The sequence below is a fragment of the Sinocyclocheilus anshuiensis genome, unplaced genomic scaffold, assembly GCF_001515605.1.
Source record: "Sinocyclocheilus anshuiensis isolate Anshui unplaced genomic scaffold, SAMN03320099.WGS_v1.1 scaffold227, whole genome shotgun sequence".
NCBI lineage: Eukaryota > Metazoa > Chordata > Actinopteri > Cypriniformes > Cyprinidae > Sinocyclocheilus > Sinocyclocheilus anshuiensis.
The window spans coordinates 1,007,147-1,021,745 of record NW_015549590.1 but is presented as its reverse complement, the minus strand read 5'-3'; the positions used below and the strand labels follow the sequence as shown (position 1 = coordinate 1,021,745).

At 35.5% G+C, this 14,599-nt stretch overlaps 2 protein-coding genes and 1 long non-coding RNA gene across 6 annotated transcripts in view; 2 read left to right on the top strand and 1 right to left on the bottom strand.

The window, feature by feature from the left end:
* Positions 1-4,598, top strand: part of LOC107658053 (calcium uptake protein 3, mitochondrial-like) — a 19,549-nt gene extending 14,951 nt beyond the window's left edge. For all 3 annotated transcript variants that reach the window (XM_016446460.1, XM_016446459.1, XM_016446457.1), the window contains 4 exons: positions 1,487-1,595; positions 1,670-1,827; positions 2,567-2,635; positions 3,092-4,598. In XM_016446460.1, the coding sequence (XP_016301946.1) occupies positions 1,487-1,595; positions 1,670-1,827; positions 2,567-2,635 (336 nt within the window). In that variant the 3' untranslated portion in view covers positions 3,092-4,598. The remainder of the gene's footprint in view (positions 1-1,486; positions 1,596-1,669; positions 1,828-2,566; positions 2,636-3,091) is intronic.
* The window catches only part of LOC107658055 (uncharacterized), a 20,867-nt gene extending 13,155 nt beyond the window's left edge, over positions 1-7,712 (bottom strand). Inside the window, exon 1 of the long non-coding RNA XR_001630743.1 lies at positions 7,701-7,712. This is a non-coding gene — a long non-coding RNA (uncharacterized LOC107658055). The remainder of the gene's footprint in view (positions 1-7,700) is intronic.
* Positions 5,249-14,599, top strand: part of LOC107658054 (palmitoyltransferase ZDHHC2-like) — a 13,142-nt gene continuing 3,791 nt past the window's right edge. The window contains exons 1-9 of one of the 2 annotated variants that reach the window (XM_016446461.1): positions 5,249-5,571; positions 9,823-9,849; positions 10,614-10,708; positions 11,223-11,343; positions 11,537-11,606; positions 11,701-11,733; positions 12,375-12,495; positions 12,652-12,690; positions 13,056-13,188. In XM_016446461.1, the coding sequence (XP_016301947.1) occupies positions 5,451-5,571; positions 9,823-9,849; positions 10,614-10,708; positions 11,223-11,343; positions 11,537-11,606; positions 11,701-11,733; positions 12,375-12,495; positions 12,652-12,690; positions 13,056-13,188 (760 nt within the window). In that variant the 5' untranslated portion in view covers positions 5,249-5,450. The remainder of the gene's footprint in view (positions 5,572-9,822; positions 9,850-10,613; positions 10,709-11,222; positions 11,344-11,536; positions 11,607-11,700; positions 11,734-12,374; positions 12,496-12,651; positions 12,691-13,055; positions 13,189-14,599) is intronic. The other variant, XM_016446462.1, reaches the window with a different exon arrangement.

Below are 14,599 nucleotides of genomic sequence, written 5' to 3'. Positions count from 1 at the left end.
ACCAGAATAGAAAAACAGGTACACACACACACACACACACACACACACAAACACATTCACCACCATCATAACTCAGGAAAATCAGGAGGCTTTCCAATCTAGCGCTATAGTCACCACATTTAAATTTTATGGCAATTTGCATTTGCCATCAAAATTTAAAAAATATTGTAATTAAACACATTGTTATTTTTGTACAACAACTTATCTAACATTATGTTATGAAAGTGTGATTTCTGAATGTTCTTGGAACATTCAAAACATTCCTTTTTTTTCATTTTTATAGTTTTGCATTATGGGAATGTTAATGAAATCTGAAATTAGTAATATTTTAAATAATGAATGTCCAACTAAAATATTTAAGAAAAGCATAACATGAACATTGCATGTATAAATAATGTGCTAATGTTTTGAGAACAACAGACCAGCTTTAAACAAACGTTATATAAACGTTACTAGAAGAACTTTTGTCCGTAACTTTCGGAGAACCTTTCCAAAACATTAGCCAAAGGAGCTAGATTGGTATGAACTTATTACTTTTTCCAATCACATCAGTTTGTCAATATTCTAATATTTCTACTCCTTTACCTTTATCTAAGTTGATGTATTTTTCATGAATTAGTCTATTCAAATCACTGCATAGCAAAACAAATACCACCACATAGTAGAGAGAGACAGATATTTATAATCTGAGTGATGCTGGTGTCTTTTTTTCTTTAGGTTGTTTCCCTTTTTGCACATTGACCCTCACATTATGAGGTTAGATTCTTTTCAGCTGCTCAAAGAGGCTGTTGGTGGATGGCCATTGCTATATAAGTGGTTTTTATTCTTAAGTTAAGAGATATTGCAAGCTTAATACATCTTAACTTGTAAAACCACCAAAGCGTCACATATTACTCATTAGATCATTTGTAAAACGGTTGTTGTTGGTTGCAAGAGAGGCTTCAGAAAAAGACGTGGGTCTAGTGCCTGGAAATGGATGAGTGGAAATCAAAAGGGCCGCTGTTTGTAATCTGCTAGCGCTGAGATATTTTGGACACATCCCCTTTTGTTTTTATGTATGCAAGTATCAGGTTAATCTTCTTTAGAAGAGTCGACAAGCTACCCGACCTCTCCTTAAACAAAACAATCTAAAGGTGTCGACAGCTCAAGTTGTATAGGAGCAGGAGAGATGTGTGCTGGGATTGTTTGACTTTGCTGTTTTCTGTCTTGGGATCTGTTATCGCTCTTCAAGGTCCCACAGACACTTAAGGTGTCCTCCTGGTTGGAATAGTGTGGCATGATGCAGTATCGTCTTGTTTGTGTTGCATTTATTATTCTGAGACCATAGCGATATATTTTGATATTCATCATTTTATGTACTAGCTCTCTGCATGAGTGCTGTCATATTATAATGATTCTGACTTAATTATCTTTCCTTTGCCCAAAGGTTCCTCTTAAAAGGAACATTGCTGATTTCATCTGACTTAACACTGATCTTCTCTTCTAGGGCATCACGTTTGAAGATTTTAGGACCTTTTTTCAGTTCCTCAACAACTTAGAGGATTTTACCATTGCCATGCAAATGTACAACTATGCAAATCGCCCAATTGGACAAGGTAAAGATATAAGCCATTCATATAATCCATTTACTCCTGAAACGCTTGTGGGTAATGATGTTTGGTTCTCACAGATGAGTTTGCACGTGCGGTCTATGTGGCCACTGGCCTGAAGCTGTCACAACATCTCGTGAACACTGTTTTCAAGATCTTTGATGTGGACCATGATGACCAGCTGAGCTACAAGGAGTTCATTGGGATAATGAAGGACCGGCTGCATCGTGGCTCCTGGGTAAATATGGGGGGAAGTTTGATGGTTTTCTCCAGTTGTTTAAATGCCATTTTTCCAGCTTTCACAGCAATAACGGCAGAGTTATGATCCACTGGTGAGCCTTAAAAACAGGTTTCTGAGATCTAAATGGAGAAAATCAGGTAGTTCAGAAATCTGGTTTGAAATTTTGAATTGACACATGGCATTAACGTTTGTATCTGGGAGAGATTTGTTTGTGTTTTTAATATGCAAACCAACTGTTAGTCACCATAACATATTTCGGTTTGACAGGATAGATTTTTTAAAACACATTTAAAAACTCAAATTCAAGTTAGTCATTATTATTGTGTACTGTTGTTAATAGATTTAATATTAATATTATTACACTAACATTAAATTGTTTGGAGTCAGTAGGCTAAGTTTTTTTATAGATATTAATGCGTTAATTTAGCAACGACACTATAAATTAATCAAAAGTAACAGTAAAGACTTTAACATTGTTACAAAGAGATTATAAGAGACTTCTTTTCAAAAATCTTACAGACCCCAAACTTTTGTACATACAAACCCTATATTGCTGCCTTTCATATTGTTATTTCAACTAAGTAAATGCTTTTTGTGGGTGCAATTTTGCTGACATCTAGTGGCCATTTATTGTTCATCTAGTAGTCTCGTCAACTAAATGTCAACATTTTGAAGATAATGTTTCTATTGATGACGTAAACCCAAATTATCCTTTATATTATCCACGTGAACCCAGGGATATAAAGGTGAAGAGAGATTCACATCCTTTAAAGCCTGCATGAAGAAGGAACTCACTGCTAAATAGGTAAGTTCATGAAAAAAATGAAGTGGGTATTATGCAGTGTTTTTAGTTTGAGTTCATGATATTGCCTTGGAGAATTCCAAATTAATGATACTGAAGTACAGCGCTAGCACTGCTCAGCATTCAGCCAAAGCTCTTTCTCCAGTATCAGATTACTCGGTAAAATTAATGTCTGCTATCCAGAGACACAAGATCCCAGCCTAACACAGTGTATTAGGACTTAACACAGTAATAGAATACAGTGCCCAACCCACAAGAAAAAGGCTTAACACTATAAAACACCTAAAAACGGAACAATTAGACTTACTGTGGGAATATTTGCAGTTTGAGTGAAAGAAACAGGTGTTGCTATTTTTATAAAGCACTTTGTATTGAAAGTATCACCTGTTGGATTCAGTTATGATGTAAATAAATCATCGTTTGATAGGCCGTTCGTCTCTATGTCTTTGATTTGTGCAGGCGAAGGTCCCGCTGAGTGTTTCTCTTCACCCTCACATCACACTGAAGAAATCTCAAGTTGGATTAAAGTTCTCAGTGACTCGATGCAATTATCTACCTAACCTGTGTCAAACTCTGTAAGATACAAATACTGCCATAATTAGATTAACACATGCTACCTCCCTAGACTGTCGTCACAGCTTTGTCACTCGGCTGGCACTTTCTGAACTCTTTAAAAGCCATTAACATGAAATAGCCATGATACTTTTATTAATCAAAGAGTTATTTATTAAAGTTCTTATAAATTTAAATGGGTCCAGTGCCCACATTTTGGGATAAATTATGTTGTTTAATGATTTACAAAGTAGTGTCTTTATTTATGATGACATATTACTTCATAAGTTTAAAGGGAACTGTGTTGAAGTGAAAAGTGCTGAATTCTTATGGCGTGTACAGTTATTTATTCTATTGGTTGATCTATTTTGTGTAAAGAAAAGGTTCTCTTGGGTTTTAATGCCTCTGTAGTTCTGTATTGGCAATGCATTGTTCTTTTTGCTTCTCTAGGAGTTATAAGCCAGATAATCTTTCCTTACAATGAGCACGTTGCTAACATAGTTTCTCTGAGCCCACCACCCAGATCAGCTTACACAGGGTCTGACAGTGCTGAGTGCACACAGTAATAATGAGTCCTCAGTAATCTCACAATGTGCTACACATACAGATCCCTCTCTCCACCTCTTTCATGAGTTTCTTACACTGCTGCTCCTTTAAGAAACATCTTGCGAAGCCAAAACAACAAACGAGAAGACACTGAATCCCACTGAACTCTAATCAGGCCTGGTTTCATGTAGGTTTAGAGATATGATATCCATCTCTGTGAATCATTTTATAATGGTTTTAACTGACCTATCTTCAGAATTCTGACAGTGCTTTAGACTTAAGTTATTTCTGATTGTTCTTTTAGGTGATTAAGCATATTACAGTGTGCGGTTTTTATTATCATTGTCATAAGTAATATAGGGGAGGCCAGGGCTAGTTGTCACACATTACACTAGTGAATAATTCTCAGGGTGTTTATTTTTCTGTGCAGATATTTTAAATCATTGGCAACAAAAAGCTTTTGAACATTACCACCATTATTGTCCAGGAAATAAGATACAATAAAAAAAAAAAAAAATCTATTTTAAGACAGTTTTGAACCAACATAAAACAGGACAACATGCATTTGTTTATCTGGACCTTTTACTCAAAACTTTGTTTTATTATTAACGTTTGTGATAACTGCCGTGTGTGACAATTAGCTCCAGTCTCACCTACCATGCTTTTCTACAGAATATAGGCCATGTTTTAGAGCTTTAAAACCTAAAATAGCTTATTTCATTATCTATTTCATGTAAAAGAAATGAAAACCGTATTTTTCAGTCTTTTTGACTTCTATATTAAAGTGTGCATCTGTCGTTACCATTATGTAAAGTATACTTTTTATGCATTAGTATTCAGATTGCTTATAAGGTTTGAATAAATGTAAAAACCACGATTTCTGGTCTGTGCTTTACAAAAATTAACCATGGTTTTACTGTATTAAAAGTGTAGTAACCATGTTTTTTTTTGGTATATTGATTACCATTTGTATAACCAAAGTTTTACTACAAACTGGTTGAACCATGGTTGAACTATGGTTAGTGTAGCCAAACCATGGTTAATTTGTGGTTACCATGGTTTAACGGTAGTAACCATGGTTTTTGGTTTTATTTGTAGTAAAACCATGGAATGGTTGCTTGTGTCAGAAGACATGTCTATAACTAATAGACCTACAGTGTTATTATTAATATCTGTTTATTTAAACACGATGAAGCCATTAAAAGATTTCGGGGTTCCTCAGACAAGCAACCCGGCTTTGGCTTGTTTAAGCTGTTTATATCAGCAGAAAATGAACTACTTAATGTGTATTCACACATTTTTATCACTATATTATTTAATTATAGTGTAACATTGTAAAGTGTTATTGAACGCTGGTCTGGTGTGACATTTTTAATCCTATTTTGTAGTGTGAGGACACATTGCGGTATCAGTAACATTTTAAATATACTAGATATAGAAAACCTTTTCTAAATTATAGCAGACAAACCTATGGTGATGATACAAGCCGGCAGAATCAGGCTTTAGTGTAGTAACACCTCCACTGCATCGCGTGAGCGTCGTGTAAGTTTGTAGAAAGGGGCGGTACCGATGTGCTACACTACAAACAAGAGCGACCGGAGGATGGAGGAGCAGACGAAGCACAGCTGTACACGGAAGACGATATGATGTTTTAGAAGCAATGCGGGCTCGGTGAGGCTGAACTTGTCGTTTTAGACACTTTTGGTCATCAAATAGAAAGATGGCGCCGTCGGGCTCGCGTAGCGTTGACTGCTGGAGAGTTTTATACTGGATCCCTGTGCTGTTCATCAGTCTGATCGTGGCATGGTCCTACTACGCTTATGTAGTGCAGCTCTGCATAGGTAAGACTGGAAGCAGCTCTCTGAATGAAGTTGGAGTGAAACGGCGAGAGAATTAATAAATAACACCTGGCTTCGACCATGTGCTATGCATATGTGTGCTTCTCTTACTAGAGCAATGTCTCTGCTATTGAGGGAGTCCATTTGCTTATAAACATACCTACTAAGAGTGGGTCATGATTAGTGTCAAGTGGTATGAGATGAATTTATTTAACCTCTCTCTTTATATGTGCATGTGTTTCTGAAAGTGTTTGTATGAGAACCCTTAATATAATATTAAGCATGTCTCTGCATCTTAACTACAAAACTGGAAACATATATGGGTCAGTGACTAATAAGGATCAGGATGCATGTGTGAGATTAAAAAAAGGATCTTTTTAAAAATACATAAGCCAAGTTCCTAAAAATGTAATATTTGTATTCTGTTAGTTTCATACATTTTGGAAAAACATACTATTTAAAAAGCATCAAATAAAAAGTACAAACACATCTATCTATCTAGTCTCTGTTTCTCTGATGTTACAAATATGCATTTTTGAAGTCATGAATAAGTAGTTTATTAGTAGTTAACTATTTTGTATAAATGCTGTTCTTTTTAACTTTTTATTCATCAAAAAATCCTGAAAAAATTATCACAGTTTCCAAAAAAATATTAAGCAGCACAAACTGTTTCCAACATTGATAATAAATCAGCATATTAGAATGATTTCTGAAGGATCATGTGACACTGAAGACTGGAGTAATGATGCTGAAAATTCAGCTTTGACCACAGAAATAAATTAGTTTAACATGTAGTCACATAGAAAACAGCTGATTTAAATTTTAATAATATTTTACAATATTACAGTTTTTTTCTGTATTTTTGAATAAATAAATGCAGCCTTGATGAGCAGAAGAAACTTCTTTAAAAACAATAGACAAACTCAAGTGTAGGGTCCAGCCTCTGTTTTATGGTTTTCTTGTCATATGACGACAATAGCTTTCTTCATGTTGGTTATGCCACATTGACCTTTGAATTGCTGGACAGTCTTTTAAATATTAAGAAAATTTAAAACAAATTTTTAAAATAAATAATAATACCATTTTTAATGAAAATGTTTTTGTTGCAATCTCAGGACAGTTAACACCACATTTTTTACTTTATGCCCCACAAATATTAAGAATACTAGTAATAATTCAGAAACTGCAATGTATTCCTACATCCAGTCAAAAAAGCATGTTGTCACTGACCCATATACAATACTTTATATAGCAATTTGGCATTACTCTATAGCTACTCCATGTTAGTCATTAAGACCATCATAAAAAAACTTCTTCTCTCCCAGACAGTGTTTTGTTGCTGTAAACAACTGTAAACAATATCTTCAAACTTTATGTACTGTGTCATTTGTTTAGACTGTGGCTTATTTATGTGTGCGCAACAAGCAAAGGTTTGTGTTCACATTAACTTCAGAACATTATTCACTCCTTTGATAACATCTGCTATCATGGTCCCATAAAAACAGCATGAAGAGGCTTTATTGTTCTCTTGAGTGGTGGATGATCATGAGGATGCCCTGTTTTTCACTGAAGACTAAAGGTTTGTGTGTTTGAACTCCTTTTAATAGAATCAAATGACATTCAAATATTTGTGCATAAAACAGCAGCTTTGTGATGTTCCTCAGAGACTTCACTGAGTGAAGCGTCAGTGGCCAGGCCTCACTCTGACTGCTGTTCCCACTGGCAGTTCATACCAGTTTATGCTGAACCACAAACAGTGGGTCTTCGTATGCTTGCTTTGTACTCAAACTGAGCACTTGACTCCAGGATGACCGAATGAAAACCATGAAGGCTTTATTGTCTGAATTTGAAAGCTACTAGTTTGCATTGGTTCAGTAGGATTATCTAGTTGGCTCATTGCAACAAGCATGTGAATAGCCAAAACCATTACAAACAGTATTGGTTTAAAAGATCCGTTAACTTTTTAATACTGTCTTTGCATCTATCTTAGCAAGCCATGGTAATGAGAGGTCAGTGAGTCTTTACCGAACCTTAGGTGACAAATGTTGTTATGAACATACTGTCTACTGATCCTTATGTCTCAAAGCTAATCTCACCGCCAAGCTGTCAAACTCAACCTCACCAATCTCTACTTGACCTATTTCTGCTGTCAAATCACTTGTGCTGCACACTGAGTTTAGCAACAAACACATTTGACATTTCTTAGACAGCAACACTGACACCTTCAGGGAAAGAAACTGTTTAATTGTTGAAATAGCTAATAATGTATCTTGTCATCTGTTGATGATTTTTATTACACTAATGGAGAGGGTTATATACCAGTAGACTTTAGTCAAGAGTAGCACCAAGCTGACAGGATTGAAAATGAGGCTGTGAAGGGATAGAAGTACAGTGTGTTTAAAAGGCACCTATTATGCAAAATTCACTTTTACATGTTCGTTGAACATAAATGTGTGTTGGCAGTGCCAGTGTGTGTACACAACCACCCTAGAATGATAAAAATCCACCTGCTCCTTTTTTAACCCCTGTAAATCAGAAGCAGTGTCTCAGAACGAGCCGTCTGCAGAATCTGTAAAAAGTGACATCATATTTTACAAGCCATGACTGTTGACAGACACCCCGCCCTGAGTGAGCCGCACACAATCCGTCATGTTTATCTGCATGCTAGAGCATTTAAAAGCAGCACTCAAGTAAGAAATGTCTTCTTATTAAAGCTACAAAAGTTATTCAGTCTAGAGCAGTGAGTGGTTTTCCGTTGTTATTTTATTGTTTGGGTCATATTAACAGCGTAGACAGCAGTAGGTACTGTGTATTGCGCTGCTTTCACTTAATTTTTTGCATAAACTTGTGTGTATTTGACCGTTTAAGTGCAATAAGACATGCAAGAGAACTTAGTTTAGTAACTTGCATGCCGTGTGACAGCTGCTTTCTGTGCGCGTGCATTCAGAAAACCATATGTATCAAAGGTTTAAACTGATATGGCTATAAAACACATGATTTCAGCGCGATAGACATGATAATCAAAACAAAACAGATGTTTTTTTAGCAGAGTATCTGAGGTGCTAGCTGTAAAGGCACCGTCCTATCCTGGAAAAGGGGCGGGGAATAAGCAGCTCAATTAAAGATACAGGCATGAAAACAGCGTGTTTCTGCTTCCACTCCAAATAGGCATTTTCAAAATGATATTATAAATGATCTGTGGGGTATTTTGAGCTGAAATTCTAGAGACACCTGAGACGTATCTTGTAAATAGGGGCATATTAGGTGCCCTTTAATGGAGTGTACAGTTGTTTAACAACATACAGATTATTCAGCTGACAAATGTCTTTCCAAAAAAACAAAAAACGTATAGTTAACACAGTCTCCATAACACATAGTGAAATGTTATCTAGGCGTTTTATACAGCGTATGCATTGTTAAAACTTTAAGTCTATCCCTCACAGCCTCATTTTCATCTGTGTTAAATTAAAATGGTGTCTCACCTGTCTAAGGTCTATGACAGGGTGCTATGATAATGACCTTTTTACAGTATATAATGTGTACTCAGACTTGCAGTAATTCTTTACTTGCCTTTTTGAGTGCTCCCTAGGGTACACATACTCAATTAAAATATCTGTTTGGAGATGCACTGCATTCTGGGATTCCATTTCTGCTCTGTGCTTCAGAGGAATTACAGTTTTTTACTTTAGTGCCAGGCACTATCATCTTTCAAAGAGCATATTTTGGATAGAGAGTAGTGCAACCCAACCACATTAAATAATAGGATAATCTAATGAGGCTTTTAGGACACTGCAACTTCACAGTAAACTTAAAGAACTAGATATTTATTGAAGAAACTATATGCTTACTCTCAAAAAAAAAAGGTACAAAGCTGTCACTGATGCGGTTCCTTCTGTGTCATCTGTGAGGGTGGTTGTATCTTGTTTTTGAAACTGAGCTATTTTCCTGTGTGGTTGTGGTTAGTATCTCTAACCTTGTCACCACAATATAGCTTAATGTTCTGAAAGCACACCAGTTGAAGAGATGCAGTTATGAGCTAGTGAATTTTGGGCATCTGATCAAGAGTCTCCGTACAGCAACAGCGATCAGAGAACTGTGCTGAGAACCATCTGCTGCTCACTGACCTTCTATGAAATGCACAAGGAGTTTCTGACCCACTGTTTATACAATAATAGCCAGTGCAGAATTCAAATCATACAGCATTAACAAAGTTGTAGAGACAAAGTTACTTTTCTCTTTCTCTTTCCTCTGCAGATACTATTGAAAATATGGGAGAGAAAAGTAAGTCAGCTTTTTCTTACAGTGTTTTTACTTGTTGGAAATGATTTGTGCATTTTCTAAAGAAAATGTAAGTGGGTCTTTTAATGTAGGCTACCATTCAAAGGTTTGAAGTCAGTAAGATTTTTTTTGTTAAAAAAAAAACTTTTATGCAGCAAGGAAGCTGCGCAACCATTTTCAACATTGATAATACTCAGAATTGTTTCTTGAGCAGCAAATCAGCATATTATAATGATTTCTGAAGGATCGTGTGACATTGAAGACAGGATGCTGAAAATTCAGCTTTGCCACCACAGGAATAAATGACATTTTAAATCACAATTTCACAATATTACTGTTTTACCATATTTTTGATCAAATAAATGCAGTTTTGGTGAGCATAAGAAACTTCCAAAAACATGTAAAAAACTCTTACTGACCCCAAACCTTTGAACAGTAGTGTAAGTCAATGGGATATTTTCACCCATATTTTCGTGTGTGTGTGTGTGTGTGTGTGTGTGTGTGAGTGTGTGTGTGTGTGTGTGTGTGTGTGTGTTTAAATTATTATTTGCCTGCTGAAAATTGTATACCAAAGTTTAAGAAGTTTAATAATCCTTCATCACAATCTTAAGCAATAATAATAATAATAATAATAATAGTGAAGCTTTAATGATTTAAATGTTATTAAAATTTAAAAAAATATTTTAAAAAGGCATATGTTGTCAGAAATGTTATAATTATGATATCTCTCTATTTTCCTTTCAATATATATATTTTTTGTATCACAGTAGTTTACGTCCTGGTATATCATGTGCTTTTCATCATGTTCGTGTGGTCATACTGGCAAACCATCTTCACAAAACCTATGAACCCACTCAAAGAGGTGAGTATTTTTAATTACGGAAATAAGTTATTTATTAATAGATATTCATTTCATAGTAAACATTATGAGGAATGAATAGAAGACACCTGAAAAGACTAGACTGTGGTCGTCTCCAAGTAAGAAATCTATTTAAATGTTATTGCACAGCATATACTCAGCATGATTTATGAGGTGTTGGCTTATAATGGATATTATTTCCTGCAGGCAGAGATTACTATGTAATATTTGTAAATATATGGTATAACTCCCATTAGGATGAGTCGTTGGTTACACATATTGAAAAAAACAGCATGTTGCGTTGTGAATTGCATGCGATTGTTACTGTAACTATAGCACCTCACTGCAAGCGGTTATTATTTCAAGCCGAGAGAATGAGAAACAAACTGAAATAGAGAAACCACATATGGCTCATACTGGCAATCAGTCGTACTCCTCTCACATCTCTGAGTGCAGAGCGTGCTGCTTGTCACACAGATCATATCAAAATGTTTTGCTTTTCGTCTGTTCCTTTCAGTTCCACCTGTCACATTCTGACAAAGAGCTATTAGAGCGTGAAGATCGGAGAGAATCTCAACAAGAGATCTTGAGGAGAATTGCTAAGGATTTGCCCATTTACACACGCACAATATCTGGAGGTGGGCACTTTTCTTTAAGTTCAGCACTTCCTAATTGTGCCACGGTTAGCAGGCCAAGTTTGTAACAGTCCATTCAGCCCAGATTTAGGTTCAGTAACAAATAATGGCCACAGACAATTGCATTTGTTTCAATCTGTCTTCAGTCTTCAGTGAATCCTATCGATCTGTGTTTTAACAAGCTGTCTTGATACAGCTATCCGCTACTGTGATCGCTGTCTGCTGCTGAAGCCTGATCGATGTCATCATTGCTCTGCCTGTGATATGTATGTCTTTTCTCTTTTTTTTTTTTAAAGACACAGCACATATTAGATTTTGCTGTGTTGTATTTTACCAGCTCCTCCCTCTGCTGTTTTACAGGTGCCTTTTAAAGATGGATCACCATTGTCCATGGTATGTACTGGCTCAGTAGATTAAATGCAAAGCAAGAATAAAAAGGTTTTTGTCTCGGAAGGAGCACATGCACCAAACATTTCTGGGTTTCTATTAGACCAAGAATACAATCCTTTTTTTTCTTCTTCAATAAACAATATTCAGTTTTGTCATTTAAAGATACACTGTTGCATTTTTGCTTGAAATATAAACATTTTGTGTTTGTATGATCTGCTTAGGCCCCACTGACAGTTTAGAGGTGAACCTTCATGCTTGCATTTTTTTGTTTTCAAAAAATTGTACGTTTCTGTACAAATCACATCATATTCAAACAAAATCATACGTCATTGTTACCATAATAAACAAATTAAAATGTATAAATAAATAGTACATTTTAGTGTTTATAAATGTTATGCTTCAACTGCAAGACGGGCAAAAGTTACATTGTGTAGCTAGTAAATAGGCAATACTATAAAAATGTTTTAAGTCAAAATTATTATTTAAATGTACTGAATCAATCTGATTACACTACATTTTACAGAAAACATTAGGGTCAAGAAAGGTAACAACTGCACATTTTCCCTTGTTCCAGTGTATATTGGGCAGTATTTTTCAATCAAAATAGATATTAATATCCAAATGCTTTTTATCTTCTTTGACAGGGTAAACAATTGCGTGGGCTTCGCCAACTACAAGTTTTTCATGCTCTTCCTAGCATATTCTTTGTTGTATTGCCTCTTCGTCACTGCCACCGACTTGCAGTGTTTCATTCAGTTCTGGACTGTAAGTATGAATTAGTAATTTCTTCGGCTTATATGAGGAAACAGAAATAATTTGAATGTGCAGATAGGCTGTCTGTAATTTAATAGAACACCAGCCCGAGCAATATCATGTTTTGATCATTGCTTTTCAATAAAAAGTGTGTTTTTAATTTGAAAGGTTGATGGTAAAACACATGATCGTCTAATCCAGTATTTGGTAGGACTGAGTCAATCACAGACATTATTGATGTGCTTTGATTGACTGACTTATTCCTTGAGTTCCAGTAGTTTTGATCGTTTCCCTCAGCATAACACTTTAGCTTTTGCAAATTCTGTTAGATCCAGTAGACAAGCAAACATAGGAAAAATAGTCTGGCAAACACAGTCCGTAGGGACCATGTATCCCTCTTCTGCTTGCTCCTGCTTCTTCAGTTAAATTTTTTCAACCTTTACGATGTGAATTGAGTGTTCCACACATATTATATTCTGTAAAAATCTAGCTTAAATTAGACCCAGGCTGTCTTTTGTTTGTTTGTATGGCAGTTTGTGGTGCATTTAGAGTCTTTCCCGTGTTTCTCACAGAATGGTCTGCCTGATACCCAAGCCAAGTTTCACATCATGTTCCTGTTTTTCGCTGCCTCCACGTTCTCAGTGAGCCTAGCGTTTTTGTTTGCTTATCACTGCTGGCTTGTCTGCAAGAACAGATCCACCTTGGGTGAGTGGGCTGTGCTTTAATTACCCTTGGATTTCAGTAGTAAACACGGGCTCATCATTAGTGTGTATTATGCTTTCTGTGATCGTCTGTCCACGCACTGCCTGATCAAATACGTCTCATTCATCCAGTGGCTCAGATCTGGGGCAGGTGGTGTTTAGGTCTTCTTGCAGTCTGCCCTTTGTGGCAGATCCTCAAGGGAACATATATCTGTGACAACATGCCCAGTCTTCTGGCAAAAGCAAGGGTGTCAAGACGCATGAGTTGAAAATGTTGAAAATTCATCTTAGCAACAGACATATTCTAGTCTTAACCCTGTGGAGCCTACTGTATCATATTTGATATGTGAATTTCTAAGGCCTCTAAATGATTTACATGATCAAAGCTTTACTGAAAAACCTGCTGTACACAATCTATCACTTGTTTCAGTCATCTGATTAATAGTTTATACTTTTTAGCACGTAAAAGGCTTTTTAGTATAATTAAAAAAATGTCACCCTTCCAGTTTGTGGTTCATGTGTCTTTTTGAAAATTAGTGGATTTTTTTAATAAAGTAAATGTAAGAATAACTTTTATATTGTTTGTAATAAAATGAACACTTACTGGGCTGAAGCAACTTGATTATCGATTCATAATATTTTAGGAAAATGATGCTAAACTATGAGTATCACATATGTGACCCTGGACCACAAAATGAGTCATAGGTCGCACAGGTATATTTGTAGCAATAGCCAACAATATATTGTATGAGTCAAAATTATTTTTTTATTTTATGCCAAAAATCATTAGGATATTAAGTAAAGATCATGTTCCATGATGATATTTTGTAAATTTCCTACCGTAAATATATCATAACTTAAGTTTTGACTAGTAATATGCATTGCTAAGAACTTCATTTGGACAACTTTAAAGGCGATTTTCTCAATATTTTGATTTTTTTGCACCCTCAGATTCCAGGTTTTCAAATAGTTGTATCTCGGCCAAATATTGTCCTATCCTAACAAACCATACATAAATGGAAAGCTTATTTATGTAGCTTTCAGATGACGTATAAATGTCGATTTAAAAAAATTGACTGGTTTTTTGGTCCAGGGTCACGTATAATACATTAGGTTTTTGAGTAACATTTATTTGTACATCTCTCAGTAATTTAAATATCATCTTACTAAGACATATATTATTGGGAGATATACAGTGACAGCTGATATTTAAATGCATTTTATGTCTGCTATAGAGTTATAAAGATCAGGTTGATGTACATTACAAGCTATCAGAATTTCATCTTACTTTTTGGCCATAGATACATCAGCAATTGCCCCAAATTGCATATTTTTGTTTGGTTTGGGCTTTTGAATAAAACTGGTGTTTTTTCCTCCTAGAGTATGAGCTTCATGTTATCCTATAAAAGCCTGAT